General features: G+C 43.2%; 2 protein-coding genes across 4 annotated transcripts in view; one reads left to right on the forward strand and one right to left on the reverse strand.

The window, feature by feature from the left end:
* Window positions 1-3,732: 3,732 nt before the first annotated feature.
* On the reverse strand, window positions 3,733-14,600 carry CLS (cardiolipin synthase). Its single transcript, XM_037418723.2, has 7 exons — window positions 14,100-14,600; window positions 11,455-11,592; window positions 9,313-9,442; window positions 7,928-8,013; window positions 7,533-7,601; window positions 5,037-5,128; window positions 3,733-4,051 (listed from the first exon to the last, which is right to left on the reverse strand). Exons 1-7 carry the CDS (start codon window positions 14,454-14,456, stop codon window positions 3,961-3,963), a joined length of 963 nt encoding a protein of 320 aa, XP_037274620.2. The 5' UTR covers window positions 14,457-14,600; the 3' UTR covers window positions 3,733-3,960.
* A 594-nt stretch (window positions 14,601-15,194) lies between these two features.
* Window positions 15,195-16,008, forward strand: part of Gnpnat (glucosamine 6-phosphate N-acetyltransferase) — a 72,881-nt gene continuing 72,067 nt past the window's right edge. Inside the window, exon 1 of one of the 3 annotated variants that reach the window (XM_075866825.1) lies at window positions 15,195-15,408. Coding sequence is in view for 2 of the 3 variants with exons in the window: in XM_075866830.1 (XP_075722945.1) it covers window positions 15,397-15,408 (12 nt within the window). In the remaining variant the exon portion in view is untranslated. The remainder of the gene's footprint in view (window positions 15,409-16,008) is intronic. The other 2 variants (XM_075866830.1, XM_037418721.2) reach the window with 2 other exon arrangements.

A 16,008-nucleotide genomic window follows, 5' to 3' on the forward strand; every position in this document is an offset into this window, starting at 1 on the left:
ATCACATATAGTTCTTCGTTGCTACTGGCGGCGCACGCAAGGAGACAGTCTGATTAGTGCGTAGTTACGCTGCGTTCCCGACAGCGCCTTTGAAAATCCGTCGTACGCACATCGCACTTGCACGGCAATATCACCTGCAATCAACCCTTCATTACATCGTTGCAGCGATCTCGCTCTTTTTCCAACATCAGTTCACTGCCGTCGGCAGGCGGTGCGCCGAAGGGGGTCGTGATGCGGCCAAATAGTGCCCTCACCATCGGTAGTTGTGGCTCCATCAACAGAACAGACAGTATTTGAGGCGTCCTTAAATCACACATCAGTAACCATCTATATTGCACACTTACCTCAGGTTATCACGGTGTGCTCGCTACACCTCGGTCGCGATCATGCAGCTATCAGTGCAACATAGCATATAATATTCTTGATTGGAAAATGGTGAGCGCACGGTCCTTGAGAAAGGCAACGGAAGCAAGCGAGATAACGAGTATTGCTGTGTAGTTGAAAAATTTCCCTTAGTTGCATGACCGGTGATAACAGGGAAAAAATTAAAAAGCAAACTATAACATCAAGGTCTTTCGAGCCAAGACTGATAGTGTGGAAACCTGGACGAATTGAGACCACCGAGGCTGCCTTAATAATCCCTTAGACTATCGTACACGCGTGTTAGAATAATCGTACATGAGTGTTAACTGTTACACAATCAAGCCAGTGGCCAATGATAGTGGTGATTTGGGCTTGTTGGTATGGTAGCATGATAATATATGGTAGCGCAGAGAAAGGACACAGACAAGAGAAGGCACATTCAGCGCTGTGCTGTCTTGAATGTGCCTTCTCTTGTCCGTGTCCTTTGTCTGTGCTACCATATCTTATCAAGACAGTGGCCTCATGCTAGTCATCATGGCAGGTACGAAAGCTTTTCTTTTTTTGTAATGAAGTGCTACCACATAAAAGAATAAAAGATTTGTTCAACGTGTGAATTGAACTCAAGACGTGACAGTAACAAGCTTAACTATTACAGTCTTATGCTTTCTGGCAAATACAGATGGTAACAATTTGTTTTATTTTTGTGCAGAATAATTAACTTTAATAACAATTGTACTGTTTCAACATAAATATATGATTGAGTAAAAGATTACTAGTGAAAAAAATTGCACCTCTTCATTATTCGGCATTCGATTCCTATTTGAAGCTATGTATTCGTATTCGATTCATATTTGAAAATTGATATTCGTACACCCCTTGTTATAAGTGGTCGACTAACCTACGATTGTGGGGAGTAGAGAATAGTGCGTGACGTTAATATGCTATGCTATTAAGGTCACACTTCTAGAAGACAATGCAAAGAATGCTTTTGAAACACATGCACGTAAATCACACACTATGTGCATATTATGAACAGAGATCATAAAATTTTCCTAGTACAGTTGAACCTCTTTATAAGATCCTCGTGTGCCTACAATGAAATAGTGGTTGATAAGAAAATGCAAACATGGTACCCTGCTTCTGAAAGACACCTCTTATAAATGACAAAAATTGCTCTTGGCGAATGCCTCTAATGAAAGGGTTGTATTGTAGTACTACCAAGTCAGTTTTTAAATGAAAGCACCTGGTTTTTAAGTGTGTTCTTTTGCTAACAGCTAGTCTTTTTGGACCATACAGATTACCGACTAAGCTGAAGTTGATTGTACACCACTCCTGGAAAGCTGACATGTACTATGAGCGTCAAATGAAACCCGAATACGGCAAGCCTTTGCGATAGTAAAGAGCATGCCATTCAGTCAGTCTTTTTGAACCATACAGATTACCGACTCGTAGCTGAAGTTAGTTGTGCACCGCTCCTGGAAAGCTCACTTGTACTATCAGCATCAAACGAACCCCGAACAGCGTCAAGTTTTCGCGATGGTATAGTGCGTGCCGTCCAGTTATCACAACTGACAGGCGCGTGCATCCTGTTCTGCAGCTCTGCGCATATATGCATGCCTGCCTATGACAGTGAGTGTACGGCGCGTACTATATCATCGCAAAGGCTTGCCGCTGTTCGGGTTTCATTTGACGCTGATAGTACCACAGTTTGCTCATAATCCTTGCAATGTCAGGCAGCAACTAGAAATTGATTCCATTTCCTGTCTTTTACAACCTTAACTACTTATAAACCCCACACAATATGTTTTTCCTTATGTGAAGTAAATCCCATAGTGTATCATTGTGTATGGGAATGCCCGCGCCCTCCAGGCTACACCTCTATTCATCCATGCCTTTCTCCTATGTGGCTGAACTGACAGCAATGATGGCTGATAGAGTCGGCATGAAAAATTGTGTAAGCTGATGGGCCAACCTGTAGGAACCTGCGAGAAAGATGCCTTTACCTCACACAATGTTTTGTTTTTTTTTCGTTTTCTCTAGATAAAACGAAGTTCATGTGAAAAAGAGGCAGTCAAGATGAAATCTACAATAAGCACAAGTGTTTTTTTCCAAAATGTCAAAAATTCATCGAAGATATCACTATGCAATACAATCATACATTCTATTTCAAAAGTTGAAGCGCCTACACACTCTTCATGCAGTGTCTTTTCAGTTGAGCTCCAAGTTTCCCAAACAACAACAAGAACAAAAAAACGCTACCAGCCAGCCCACCCATGCATCCTGAACATGAACAGGGCACCCCTGAGGTTTACAAAGCTTATATACAATGAATAAGTGAAAAAGGAAAGTGATTTTCAGCGTTACAAGAAATATCCAAAGCGCTGGCCAACCTCACTCTTCATTTATCTGAATATGTACATTATTAGGCGCAACAATCAGGCACAAAACAACAATTGCAACCTCTATTTTGAGCACTTCAACTCAGTAAAGCAGACTTTCTGCGACCAATGGATATAGTAGCTCCAAAGCAAAGCTCGACCACTCAAAAACGCATGCAAATGACTCTGCTGTCTTAATTATTTGATAAAAAAAAAGGTGTCATCTATATGATTATAACACGAAGCTGTAAGAAAAATGTTTGTGCGTTTCTTAAAAAGAAAGCTCCGCAGTTGAAAAAAACTTCACTCCATCAAGCATGAAGCCTGGGAGCAATGTCTTTTCCGGGCAGTCACAGTACCATTCGAGCGAACCAGAAAGCCAGAGAGGTACAGGTCCCAGCTTTGATCCCCGGAGCAGAACAATTCTTTTTTACACTAGGAAGTTTTACACTTGGAAGCACCCACTTTTCGGAAACCCCTGCGATTTCTTTTAGTAGAGTCTTGCCACATACCTGTGGATGGAAAATTTTTTTATCCAACACATCTCCGCAACTGTACGCCAATACAGCTACACAACACTGCCACCTCACATCCTCTACATCCCTGACTTACCGCTGCTGTAATCATAACACGAGTGCGAGATCTAATGTGAAAACAGCGGTACACCATCACACGCCAACTCCAACCAGTGACTAGCCCGTCAGATGCCACCCACGCCCCGCACATACTATTTTCAGTGCACAGTCAGGGATATGCCAGCCATACAAGGCCACACTTTCCTCGCGATAGCAGCATCGTTACAGTGAAGCAGTTGTATTACAGCAACGTAAGTCGTCTATCAAGACAGAAAACCATTGTCTTAAGTGGCCCAGTTAAACACCAGTAAAATAGTCAAGATCAATTCATCAAACTTAACATGCTTCTGCAAGAATGCCACTACTGATATTTACCAGGTTTGGCCACATGTAAAGAAATGAACAAACCGCACAACTGCCTTTCAAAAATCTGTGTATCTTACAAAGTCCATCAAACTACCAACAGACAAAATCGCCCTTTTCATAGTAACAAAAACACCAATTTCGCTATTTGTTTCACAACGACAAAAACAGCTCAACTATAACAAAAAACAATTGGGTACTACGTATAGTTGTGCAAGCAGATGCACTCGGGAACTCCCACGGCATAGATGTTCATAATGTAACTTCAGCCCTTACAGAGGCTAAGACTTGTCCTTCCTGATGAACTGGTAAGCGTCTTTCGTAAACAGGTACGTTAAGCCAGACAGCAATGTTGTGCTCGCTGTGACATACCTGCAATGAGAGCGATGACGACAATCACGAACAGCAACATGCTTTAGGCAACTCTGAAAACCCTTTTGGTGCGAACTGAAGAGGGAATAGAGAAATGGCATTTTTTGACAACTTTTTGACTGTGTGAGTTCGTCATAAAGTAACAGTGCCAACATTAAAGCCTAGGACAGATGGCTAAGTTTTGCAGGGAGTGCGGTGCGCTTTGAAAGTTTCTTTTGTATTCATGCATTTTTATGCAACTTCCAAAGTTCATGTACAGCTGGCCACGAAACAATACAAAACAGGCTAGGGTGAGCCGAAATTACCGTATGTGTCATCTAGTGCCCAACAGCCTGCTGTCAAGAGTACTGCTCTGGTAGCGTGTTGTTTGCCAGAATAATGCTCTCGACAAGAGACCGGGAGCGGCTAGACGGCGAAGAGAACAATTTCACCATGCGCTCATGTAGTCTATATTATTTTGTAGTCGAACGTATGTTTGTGGGTTTATTTCGAACATGCAATAATTTTTTCCAGTACACTATGTAGCTTTTACTATATCGAATGCTTCAAGTGCCTTTTAGGGAGCAAGATTTTTTTCTCAGCAGAGAGTTGCAAAGTAAATCAACACATTATAGTAACAAAAATTAAAACGATACGCGATAAATTGAGAACAGACCTTTAAAACCAACATTAAAAAAGTTACAGTGCAGTGTGAAAAACTTGGTCTTCGGCTAATTGGTTGATATCTGTCGAAGTCATCACAGTGCGAGTGAAATACAATCACACACATGCAAAGACTAGAGAGCAGCATTACGTGCACTACAAAGGCAATAAAGCAAACTAAGAATACGCGTGCAAGTTTCTCTTTCCAAGCCAATAGCTCAACAGCCTCTGAACAGTCCCACATTCCACTTAGGGTAAGTTGCGCGCTAAGTTTGTACAAGCTTTGTGACCAGGAAAGAACCACGGAAGGATTGCAAGGCCGTTAGTATGCCCTTGTACTCACCAGAAGGCGTGCAAGGCACCGTGATCCACAAAACCAAACACGGGGGCAGCTAGCGTGGCCGCCACTAGTCCCAGCTGCACGGCAGTGTTGGCCTGCACAAGAGAGAATGCAACCGCGACCAGACGTGAGGGAAATTCGTAGAATTCACAGTTCTGCAATTGGTTGCAACTGCGTGACCTCTGTAATGCTGCTTGAATATACACTTAAACCTCATTAGAACAAAGTTGTATCTTGCTCTAAATTATATTTGTTATATCCAAAGATTCAATATCAAGGTATATTTCTAACACTACATCGCATAACTATTTTTCATTTACTTCGTTATAACCTATATTTCGTTATGTCTGGGTTCAGTGCTGCCAACTCAATGAGGTCTGTTATTCTTTTTCTCCGCGTTACAAAACTTGTTATAAAGCAAAATAAAAATTGCCGACTGTTCTTCAGTGTTTAAAGACAGTGCACTCTTGAGTCACAGTCAGATATTTCAAATTTTAAAAATTTTCTTTGTCTTATTACGTCCTCAATGTTTTTTAAGGGAGCTTAATTCAAACTGCTCCACTGCACAAATTCGTCTATTTAATACTTTACTTGTCCGTGCTTGATAATATATGATGTTTTTGTTGCTTCCAGATGAACATCTGAACTTCTTTTTCATATAACTAAGGTTTTCATATAACTAACAAATAAAGCCTGTTGCCTGCCTAAAAAGTGGCCATACTAGCTAAACTCTGTGCACTGGCAATCACACGTTGACTGAGGAAGAAAGAAAAAACAAACATGGTCAGGTTTTGATATATTGCATGCCAAATGCTTAAGTCACTTTTGGCTGTGGCCGTACGCTTCTGCCATGCGCGAAGACTTACTCAAATTGTGAAGGGGCTACCAGCTGTCGCAGGAGACGGAACATTTTGCCCCTTAACTAAACATGCATGCATGTAACGTATAATATTGCATACGAACATGATCAGAAACATCTAACGACTTCACTCGCGTTTATTCACAGCTATCTACCACGTAGCTGTGGCCGTAAGAAGTGATAACATCTAAAGCTGATTTTGATGATCAGAGTCATATTTGTGAAGACTGACAATTCAAACAAAATGCCACAGTCCTTTCAAGTTCAAATAATTGAAAGCCTGACGTATTTACGTGATGCTGTCAATGCTTATTTGATAAGGTGCTATTCGGATTCATTGTCCAATGTACACTGTCCATTATTACATTCGATGACTTAGTTTTCACTTCACTTTCCCGACTAATGAACGCTGCTTACACTTTACGTAGCCACAGTGCTAGAAACACGACCAAGGCGGGTGACGAGACGTGTGCTACTCAGAAATCGGTTACGAGAAACACACGTCTTGTTCTACACCTTGCTCCCCGTGTTCTTAGCGCTGCGGCTTCATCGAGTGTAGCAAACCAACTAGCCCTAATTTCTGTTCTCTACTGTTTACACTGCTGTTCAATTATCATGCGCGGTACTATCATTGTGCTTCGCGACTCAGTTGACCACTCAACTGCCACACACACGTACTGATTTCTCAGATGGCCTCTAGTCTGCGAGATCAAAATTTCCTGAAGTTCGATTTGCCAGAGCTTTAGGATTAGTTTATCATGTGGAACTCTATCAAAGGTTTTGCTGAAATAAAAAAAAAATATTGCATCCCTTTGACCGTTTTTTGTCATGAGATGAAGCGAGTGAATGTATGACTGTAACTAACTGTTTCCCTGTTGAGTAGCTTTTCCAAAACCTGTTAGAATACACCATTGGTTATAAGTTACTGAGCCAGTGAGGCTGCCACTTGAAGGGGTGTGCCACCCTGTATGACTTTAAAAGATAGTTTAAACATTATTCGTGTTGCCCAAAGACAACATGCGCGACATAGGTAACCCGCCTTCGTAAATCAGAATCAGTGTTATGTAAAACATTTTCAAGGCAACTGGCTATGCAGCCTCAACTGGGGCATTCATTATACAAGGTAAACCAAAGCATCTGCGTGCAATGAGAATCATATGACGCAAGCAGCAAGACAAAGGGATAATGACGTCATCACCGCTACTGTACATTTCACTCTGGCAAATTACAAGCTGTACCATTATGACCAGATCTGACACCAAGAGCAGCACAGTCAAACACAGGATGTCTCTATTAGATTGACATAAAAAACTGGGAAGAAATTATATTAGGCTGAATGAAGCACGACACACTGTACAAGTGATCTCAAAACAGTGGTTGATGCTAGCAGCAAAAAGGTACACATGTGATTGCTGCCCACTGCTTACATCATCGGGTTTTCGCAGTGTGAGACGATGACAACATTCTACTGAATCATACTCAAATTTGTATATTATACTCTGGAACCAACAACAGATGCGAGACAAAAACCTACCTACCCCCACTGCCTGGAATAAGCGAGAAAAAAAATGCTTCAAATTAAACGCAGAGTCGAGATTCACGGCTTACTTCAGAATAGTTGGAAAATGTTCCTAGCTTACCTTGCTGATGCTTGTGGGTGTGAACTTGACGGTTGCCAAGCTTACGTCAAAGAACCTCAGAAATGTTTTCTGCAAAGAGAAGAGCTTTACTTTCTTCACTCTCGTTTCGCACTGCAATATCAGAGCGCTAAGCAATCAGGGAAATGCTAAATGAAATACTTTTAATGCAAAACAAACGGAAACATAAATAGCTTCTGTCATAGTTTCAGTACAAAGTAAATTTCAACCACATGGGATTCTTGAGCAAACACCTAAATCGAAGTATGTATATAGGTGCTTTCGCCTCCATTGAAAATGAAAGAGGAAGCGCTAAGAGAAAAGTCCGTAGCAATGGAACACCAGTGTTGTCTGAGTGTAGCATAGTGGAGCACCTCAATGTTAGGTGAGTTACTCACAGGTGCAGGAAGTGAGGCGAACCGAAGGTAGCCAGCGCAGCCCACGAGGGTGATGTCCCGGGTCACAATGAGCGCGGTCAGGGGAACTGCATCACAAGGGCATTGAGGCACACTAAAGGAAAGGAAACCGGCACGCTTCAGCGACACCTCTAACTTTTGATTCATTTAAACTTCCTTGAACAAGATACACATCTTGTCTTGACTTCATACAAAACTACAGCAAGTGCTAGTTACAAATCTGCTGTTGGAACATGATTATGCATGTGAGTACAGAGTGCATCTCCCATAATCAAATAGTGGTTTTGGGACGTTAAACCCCACAAATCAATCAATCATGTGAGTACAAAGGCAGCTTTGCTGCCACACACTGTTGCACATTTTCTTCTTTTATGTCAGTTCTGCAATTTGTGTACGGCCTTCAGGCAACGAATGTGCAGATGCTTTTTTTCTTTCTCATGAGACGCATGCAAAAAAAAAAAATAATTTATTGATAAGGATGGAGGTTCCTTTCATGCCAGCACTGTGAGAATGACTCGCAATACACACCATAAGCGAGCTATGTCTTATGCGGGTTGGTCGTTACTCAAAAGCGCTGCACATAGCTTTGAAGGATCACCAGTGTACATAACAGATGTGAGCTGGAGCTGCTGGAGTGAAAACACCACATGCACGTGATTTTCGAGTGAAAACGACAAACGACGGCGACGAGCGACAGGGTTTGCTGTCGCAGAGGCCCATCGGTCGCTGTCGTATCGTGCATACCTGAAAAACTAGAAAACATAACTTGTCGCGTGAAAGCGAGCTTAACGATTACCGGCAACATGGCAGTACCCCCGATCCTCGCTTCAGTTTCCATTTGCTCTCGATGCTGGTTATCTGCGCATACTTCAAGGAATGCAAGGCGTCAACCACCTTCTTTAAATTCGCATCTCACACTGTGAGTGAGAGAGCACCCGTATTTTGTCACAAATTTTTGTTATCAATGATTTGCTTTGATGTTTTGGTGGTGGCTTGTGAAAATTGTGGTTGGTTGCTGCAATGTGAAGTTGTCATGCAAAGTGCATCGCAGCATACGCGTCTGGGCACCCTGTCGCGGTTAAACCAAAGATTGCGAAAAAATAAGGTCGTGAAACACATTTATGGATTCCTTACGCCACACAAGACAGCAATAAATTCGGCATGTTGTCATTGACCTACTTAAAACTCCTTTTCGCAACTTATGGACATACATGCGATAGTTTTCAATCTAATAACAATGACACTTTGTCGCCAGCATGCGGTTGCATCCGTCACGACGGAGCAAGTTTGTCACTGCCGCATGTCCTAATCGCTCGAAAATCGGGTGCATGCGGTTGGGTTTTTAAGCACAGGGACACCAGTCTCACCAGGGATGAGCCCCGCCACTGTGAGGCTGAGGAAGAGGGTGGCCACCAGGCACTTGTCCGCCAGGGGGTCCACTACAGTGCCCAAATTGCTCTGCTGAGAGGGGAACGACCTCGCCACCCAGCCGTCAAGCTGCATGGTTACAACAAACAGGTCTACAAAACCTCCCTCTCATGGCCGGCTAGTAAACGCAAACAAGAAAGCAGCACTTTTACACAGCACACCTGCTCACAGCCACATCTCACTTATGTGTGTGACCAGCTGGCTGCCACATGACACCGTCCAGTGCCACTGGGCACGCCGCTCAACCTACAGTTTCATAATTACGAGACCACTTAGGGGAACTGCGACACTTCAATTATTCCCCAACTGCAATAACGCTGCAAAGTACGACATGATTAGTCTAACTGTGCTGCTGGTGGCATCAAGTCCTCTTGCAGAGTTGTATGTAATGCATCAAAAAAAATCAATTAGTAGTAATCAATTACATTTTCTTGTAATTATGTAATAAAATTTATGACATGTTTGCATATTGAGTACTGCAATGCTCTGGGTAATTTAATTGTTTCTTAGTAATCAATTACAGGTAAACAGCTTTTTTTTGGAAATAAAGCCCGTAACCAGTCTTCCCTGACATTTCTCGTTCCAAAATATATGCCACCTTTCTGTAAATACCACTTCTCTGATAGGACAGGATAGTCCCTACAGAGCCAACTTTTTAGCCTTTTTTTTTTTCTCAACCTAACAGGCAATGTTTACCTAAGCACCAGCAAAAGCGAAGCCTGACACTTCATAGAGGACATAGACACTAGCATCGAAGCACTGTGCAACTATGAGAGGGTGCACAAAGTCTTCCTTCATTATATAATACAACCCTACCCTCCAGTGCATGCATTGAGAGAATCTTCACTGTAGCAGCTGACCTCTTAACGAGGAAAGGTGGAAGAATCAACTGGAAAACTCCTGTTGAAAGCTAACGTGTAACCATATTTAAACATTTTTTAGCCCGCTTGGTAAATAACAAAGAGGCACACAAGCGCTACCAACTACTTATTTTTGAAAGAAAATATATATATACACTCAAACCTCAATATATAACAAACCCGAATATCATGAAATATTGGTTATAAGAAACTTATTTTCATGTAAGATGCCATTTCGATATAATGAGGTTTCAGAGCTTACCCAAGAACCAGAAAAGAGTGTGTGCGGCACAAGTCATGTGACACACGTACAGTCAAAAAACATAATTTAAAAAATGAACTCCTTTTTTGTTGGAGCCACTGAAGGTTGACTGATGCACTTTTTCCCCCACAGCTATTTATATAAAATGCTCCCATAACTTCACATGTTAGTTTCCCTTTATCTGCACACAAAATATTGGTAGCATCCTGAAAAACAGTTTCACAATGGCATGATCTACAATGATAACACAAGCGTGAAAATGTTTCTCAGATTTAGTGCCAGTTTTTGTGGCTTCACAAACCAGCAAGACTAGCTGTGATAATTTCAGTTAACAAAATGTGCTAAACAGCCACTATGTGTCCCCAACAGAGCTATGGGGCTGAGCAGCCATGGAAACATTGCGATATCTTGGATGAGCAGCTGGAAAAATGCTCATGCCAAGTCTTGACATCAGGGTACAGTGGGAACCAAAGCTAGCTTTGGAAAACATAAAAGTAATTTATTTTTCAGGCTGCACTCATGCTTAGCAGCATATTTTCTAGGCTTTTCAGGGCACTGCCTTTGATTTGACGCAAGAAATTGGCAACTGAAAATTCAGTACCCCCTTAAAGGTGTTCTACTAAATTTGTTGATGCCTATGCCTATGATGTAACGGATACAGACATGTGCCACCATGGTAGAGATCAAAGGTGCAAGCCCTGGGTAAAGCTTCACTTTTTGAAGCTTATAATTTGAGTTTGTTTACATTTATTTTTTATCATATCTTTGTGTTTATACTGTTGATGATTTTCATTATGGGACGGTAGTATCAAAGTCTTGGCTCACAATTTTCACTCATAATGAGGCTTATAGTGATTTTGCATTTGAGAAAATGTGTCAGAAAAATCATACTTGCTGCAAAAGAAAATGCCAACTGTTCAAAAAGGCCAGAGACACTGTGAAGACGCCAAATCGCTCACCACATCGGTGACTCCAGCCGCGGCAAAGAGGACCAGGGCCGAAGTGTAGCCCTCGGTGACCACCAGGTAGCCGAGGACGGGGCTGGAGCAGAGCCGCGCCAGTGACAGGGCATTAGGTATGGTCATGATGTTCTCCCGCTGCCACCGCCATGTTGCGCACAAGCAAGAACATGGCCCAGGAGAGAAGAGGCGACAAGAGCGAGTTAATGAATGAGAATTGTCAACGAGCATAGCAGCACACATCTCTGGCAAATCAGCCTCGTGGAAGACTGCGAGACTAAGTAATGTGCTCGAAAGCAGAAAGACTGTCACCTGACCTATTGTTGTAATAGATATACAAAATTGCGGAAAACTCTGAGGATTTATCAGAAAAGAAAATTCATAGTACAAGAAGACAAGGAAGGATGTATCACCTCCTAGTAGGCTGACCCGAAGGTCGCACATTCAATCTTAGCCACAATGGGGTCGCATTGAGATCGAGGCGAAATGCACGAGGCCCGTGTACGGTGCAGTGTAAGTGCGCATTAAAGAACACCAGATGGTAGAACTTTCCGGAGTCCTCCACTGCGGCATCTCTCAGAACCATATCGTGGTTTCAGGATGTAAAAATCCAGGTATTAAGATTATCCTTATCCCCTCTGAAGCTTGCTTTCCGAGAAATCCATATAATTTCAGCAAGCCGATTTGCACTACAGATGGGTGGATGACTGTTTTCTTTCTTTCAGGGCATGTGCTCCCTGCATCAGTTGGTGCTTATCTGGGTAGCAAACCGGATGCCAATACCTGGTTAACTTCCTGGCCTTCCTTTTTCTCTATCTCTCTTTCTTTCTCTCTCTGGTGCTTATGAAAGCTGGGGATCAGTCAAGATCTTTTAACAGAATCACCTAGAACTGCTGAAATGAACATTGAACTGTCTCAAATGAATGTGCAAGTGCTGCAACGTAACAACTACGAAATAATGCACCGTTGACAGAAAAGTCAACAGTGTGTTATGACAGCATAGCATACTTGCATGCAAACTTAGTTCCGATAAAAGCTGAGATGCATTCAGTCAAAGTTTTCAATCTGCACTAGTTCTAGCCAAATACATAATGGGCCATTTAAGTTGCAGTCATGAGCTTTACCAAAGTATAAAATGAGATTTGTTTTGGGATGCAATGTCACATAACGTTTTCAGCAGATTGCAGTCATGATTATGAGCAGTACAGAGAACTCAAGTCTGACCAGAAAGCACTAGTTTCTTTTGCTTTGTCCATTTGTCTATGTGAGACACAGCAAGACTGGCTTCACTGCAAAGCCACGCTTTGGCTTCCACGCTGCTGTATTGAGCAACCCATGTTATGTTACAAATTTTTGCCCACTATTATACTGATGCGTTTATGTACGATAGCCCCTTCCATCTGTATTTAACTGATCACTCCTAAATGTAAAATAAATTAAAAAGTAAGTGTAAACTATACATGACCCTTTATAATGGCTTAAGTAGTCATTATGAATGATGTTCTTCAGATATGGCTCATGAAATACATTGGGCAACTTAAGGTTCGGCTTTTAATTGCGTACAACATCAAAAAAAAACCTTAAGGAAACAGAGATAGACATCTGCAGTTATCCACTGCATCATGTGAGCGTCAATTTACACAGACAGATACCCTAATTACATCAAACTGACAGTTGCTCGTGCGGCACTAACTGAAGCGACGACCAATCAATAAATGCACAGTTCAAGCTCCGACTTAAGTCCTGGGAGCCCTAGGGCTTATAATCCTCATTTCAGCTCCCCCTGCCACTCTCTTTAGCTTCGCGCAAATATTTGAGCCCTTCGAATATTCGAACGCTTATCGCAGTATTCGAAATCACTGCTGTTCGAATTTTAATTCCTGGAAATTTCGAAGTATTCGAAATGAACAAATAGGTACACCTTACTCTTCATGTAACCTCTGCAAAGGTGGTTTCACTGCAGTAAAGGAATGCTATACCGTGAATACGCCTTTCCAAAAAAAATCTGCCTTCTTGGAAAGCCCGACTTCAAGGTTAAATGAGCTTATTACCCTAACATTGATTCATCATTTTTTAAACACATAAGCACTATACAGCCAAATTATTCCATTCAATGAGTGCGCATCCTATGCTTTTCCAACTATATTTATCCATACATACGTTTAAGATACCTATAAAGATTCGTTAATCGCAGGAGCGATTGTACTTGCATTAAATACTTGCTGCGTATTCTGTGATTAGTTTCCCGTATGTTGAAATCGTGCGATATGGCATCAACAGTGACGTACATTGCTAAATAATAGCTGTAACCAACTGGTCTACGGCGAAGCAAAATGAACAACTATTTAAACAAGCGAACAATCCCGCTCTATTACGGCGCGCGAGTGTCACATAAACGCTCATTTATGGGGCATACAGCGGCATCAGTAAAAAATAATAATAACAACACCACCATTACAGCGCATGCAAGTACTGCCCGCCAAGAGCATGAGATGACATAACCGAAACCAGCACGAGAAAGTAATTAGCGCGTGCACACACACACACACACACACACACACACACACACACAAACACACACACACACACACACACACATGCAGGAACGCCACACGAAAGTAAATATGCACAGCACAATGCCCTACCAGATGTCCCATGCGCTCGGTGACGATCCTCTTGGTCTGTTCGACATTCTCTGTCACTTTATCGCGCGTGGCTCGTAGCGAGCGTCCTGTCTTGGCCAGAGAATCGCGCGTCCTCTGCACGCGCGTCCTATGACGCAGAAATAGGGGCCTGGTCGCCACCGACTCATCGGCACCGCGATCACCGCCGCCTCCGGCACCCGTCGAGATACACGACACGCGCCACACGCGGCTTGACGACGGACGGGGCAGCACCACATCGAAGGCGGCGACCTCGACGTTCCCGGCACCGTTGGGGACGCGCCCCAAAAGCGTCCGTAACGGCAGCACGCCGCGCCGCGACCACAGTCTGAGCGCCATGAGCTAAAGGAGACGGATGTTGATGAACTCCTGCGAAGGCGTCCCGGAGGAGGCGGTTGTTTCGACGAAGCGGCCGTCGTCACGTCGTGTTTCGTTCCTTGTCCGTTGGAGCACCCCTCCGAGAGGGACGGCACTGCTTTCGGGTGGCGTTTACGCAGTCGTCCCGAACTCGGCGCGAGAGTGTGAACGTTTACGGTAGAGTGACCTGGTGAAGTGAGCATCCGAGGAGCGCGAAGAAGCACACGTCGAAGCACTCAGATCGGGCTCATGGAAAGACTGTCAACGCATAGAACTCAGACCACCAACAGCCGCCATGACGGCGAGCCTTTGGATTGGTGTTGTGAGGATTGCGATGGCTGATGTTGGATCTGGATTTCTTTTTAAAGTTTAAATCTCATTGAACTCTCACTGTGTAAACTTTTTAATACAACCAAATAAAATTTTGTAATCATGTTATTGAAAATATGAGATTTACACTCAATTATTTATTGACAAATGCTTGCCCTAATAAAAAAAATAAACTAACTAATCTCAAAGGCTATGATTTTGTACCGCATAAGCAATTGTAGTTTTGATTGTGAAACCACGGATCTGCGCCAGCTAGTTCAGGTTCATTGTTACACATAAATTTGAACAAATTGTACACATTGTGCTGTAATGTTTTTTTTTTTTTCGCAATCAAACGTGAATGACGTCACGACTGTCATTCACGCGTCGAGCCAACAACGAAGTCGTCGGAAGTCGACAAAAGACTGTTGTCGAGTCTGGCTTTCACCGGTTGTCACGTCGTCTGCAGTAGCGAAAGCGGTGGTGTCAGCTGCTGCAGCTGCCGTGCCACGCACGTCAAGAGGACCACATTCCGAAGTCGTTTCCTGACGTAGCCAACGTACCCCTTGGCGAGGCAACGACCACGACCGCACCAGCTCGCAACGGCCTCATCATGCGCGTAACGGTACGTAGGACGTCGTCTTCGCATCATGCTGTGGCGGAGCGAACGGGTTTTCGCGTCCGTCGCCAGACCAGTGGCGAAAATGTAAATCGCATAGGCGGCCGGCCTCACCTGTTCTGCCAGCACCCTTTCGATGTCGTTCGACGCAGTTAGGGGGCCCCGCTTCTGGGGACCCCCGCCGAACGCAAAGCTGACGGCGCTAATCCATGCCCGCGCTCTGGAAACCCATTTTCTTCTCCATTCATCCGAGAGTGTGACGATATACACCGTCCAAGCACGCTCGCCGTAGTTTTACACCACTGAAGTAAATTTCATTGTTCGTATTCGTGAGTAACGCACCTTAGTGTGTGACTGCTGCAGTTAAATACTGCATCGTAACGTGAGGAGTAAATTTTCATGGCGTCCTGGAAGACGAAAAAAAAAAAAAAGAGAAATAGAATTTTGTGATGCGATTGGAACGCGACCGTCGACTTTAGGTAACAAAATCTGAAGACAAAAAAAAAAACAAAAACATGGGAGGGTGATACGAGTAAATACGTGCGGTTGGTGCGCTGCTTAAATTTCGCACCCTTGTTAAACTTATTTTACGACGAATTAGGTGGG

Source organism: Rhipicephalus microplus, chromosome 6 (genome assembly GCF_043290135.1).
Source record: "Rhipicephalus microplus isolate Deutch F79 chromosome 6, USDA_Rmic, whole genome shotgun sequence".
Taxonomy (NCBI): Eukaryota; Metazoa; Arthropoda; class Arachnida; order Ixodida; family Ixodidae; genus Rhipicephalus; species Rhipicephalus microplus.

Excerpts from the sequence above, each read along its gene's own strand:
- CLS (XM_037418723.2), bottom strand. The coding sequence starts at position 14,456 with ATGGCGCTCAGACTGTGGTCGCGGCGCGGCGTGCTGCCGTTACGGACG. Across the intron at positions 9,443-11,454 it reads CGGCTGGAGTCACCGATGTG|CTTGACGGCTGGGTGGCGAG; the intron begins GTGAGCGATTTG and ends GTAACCATGCAG. Across the intron at positions 7,602-7,927 it reads TCGCCTCACTTCCTGCACCT|AAAACATTTCTGAGGTTCTT; the intron begins GTGAGTAACTCA and ends TTCTCTTTGCAG.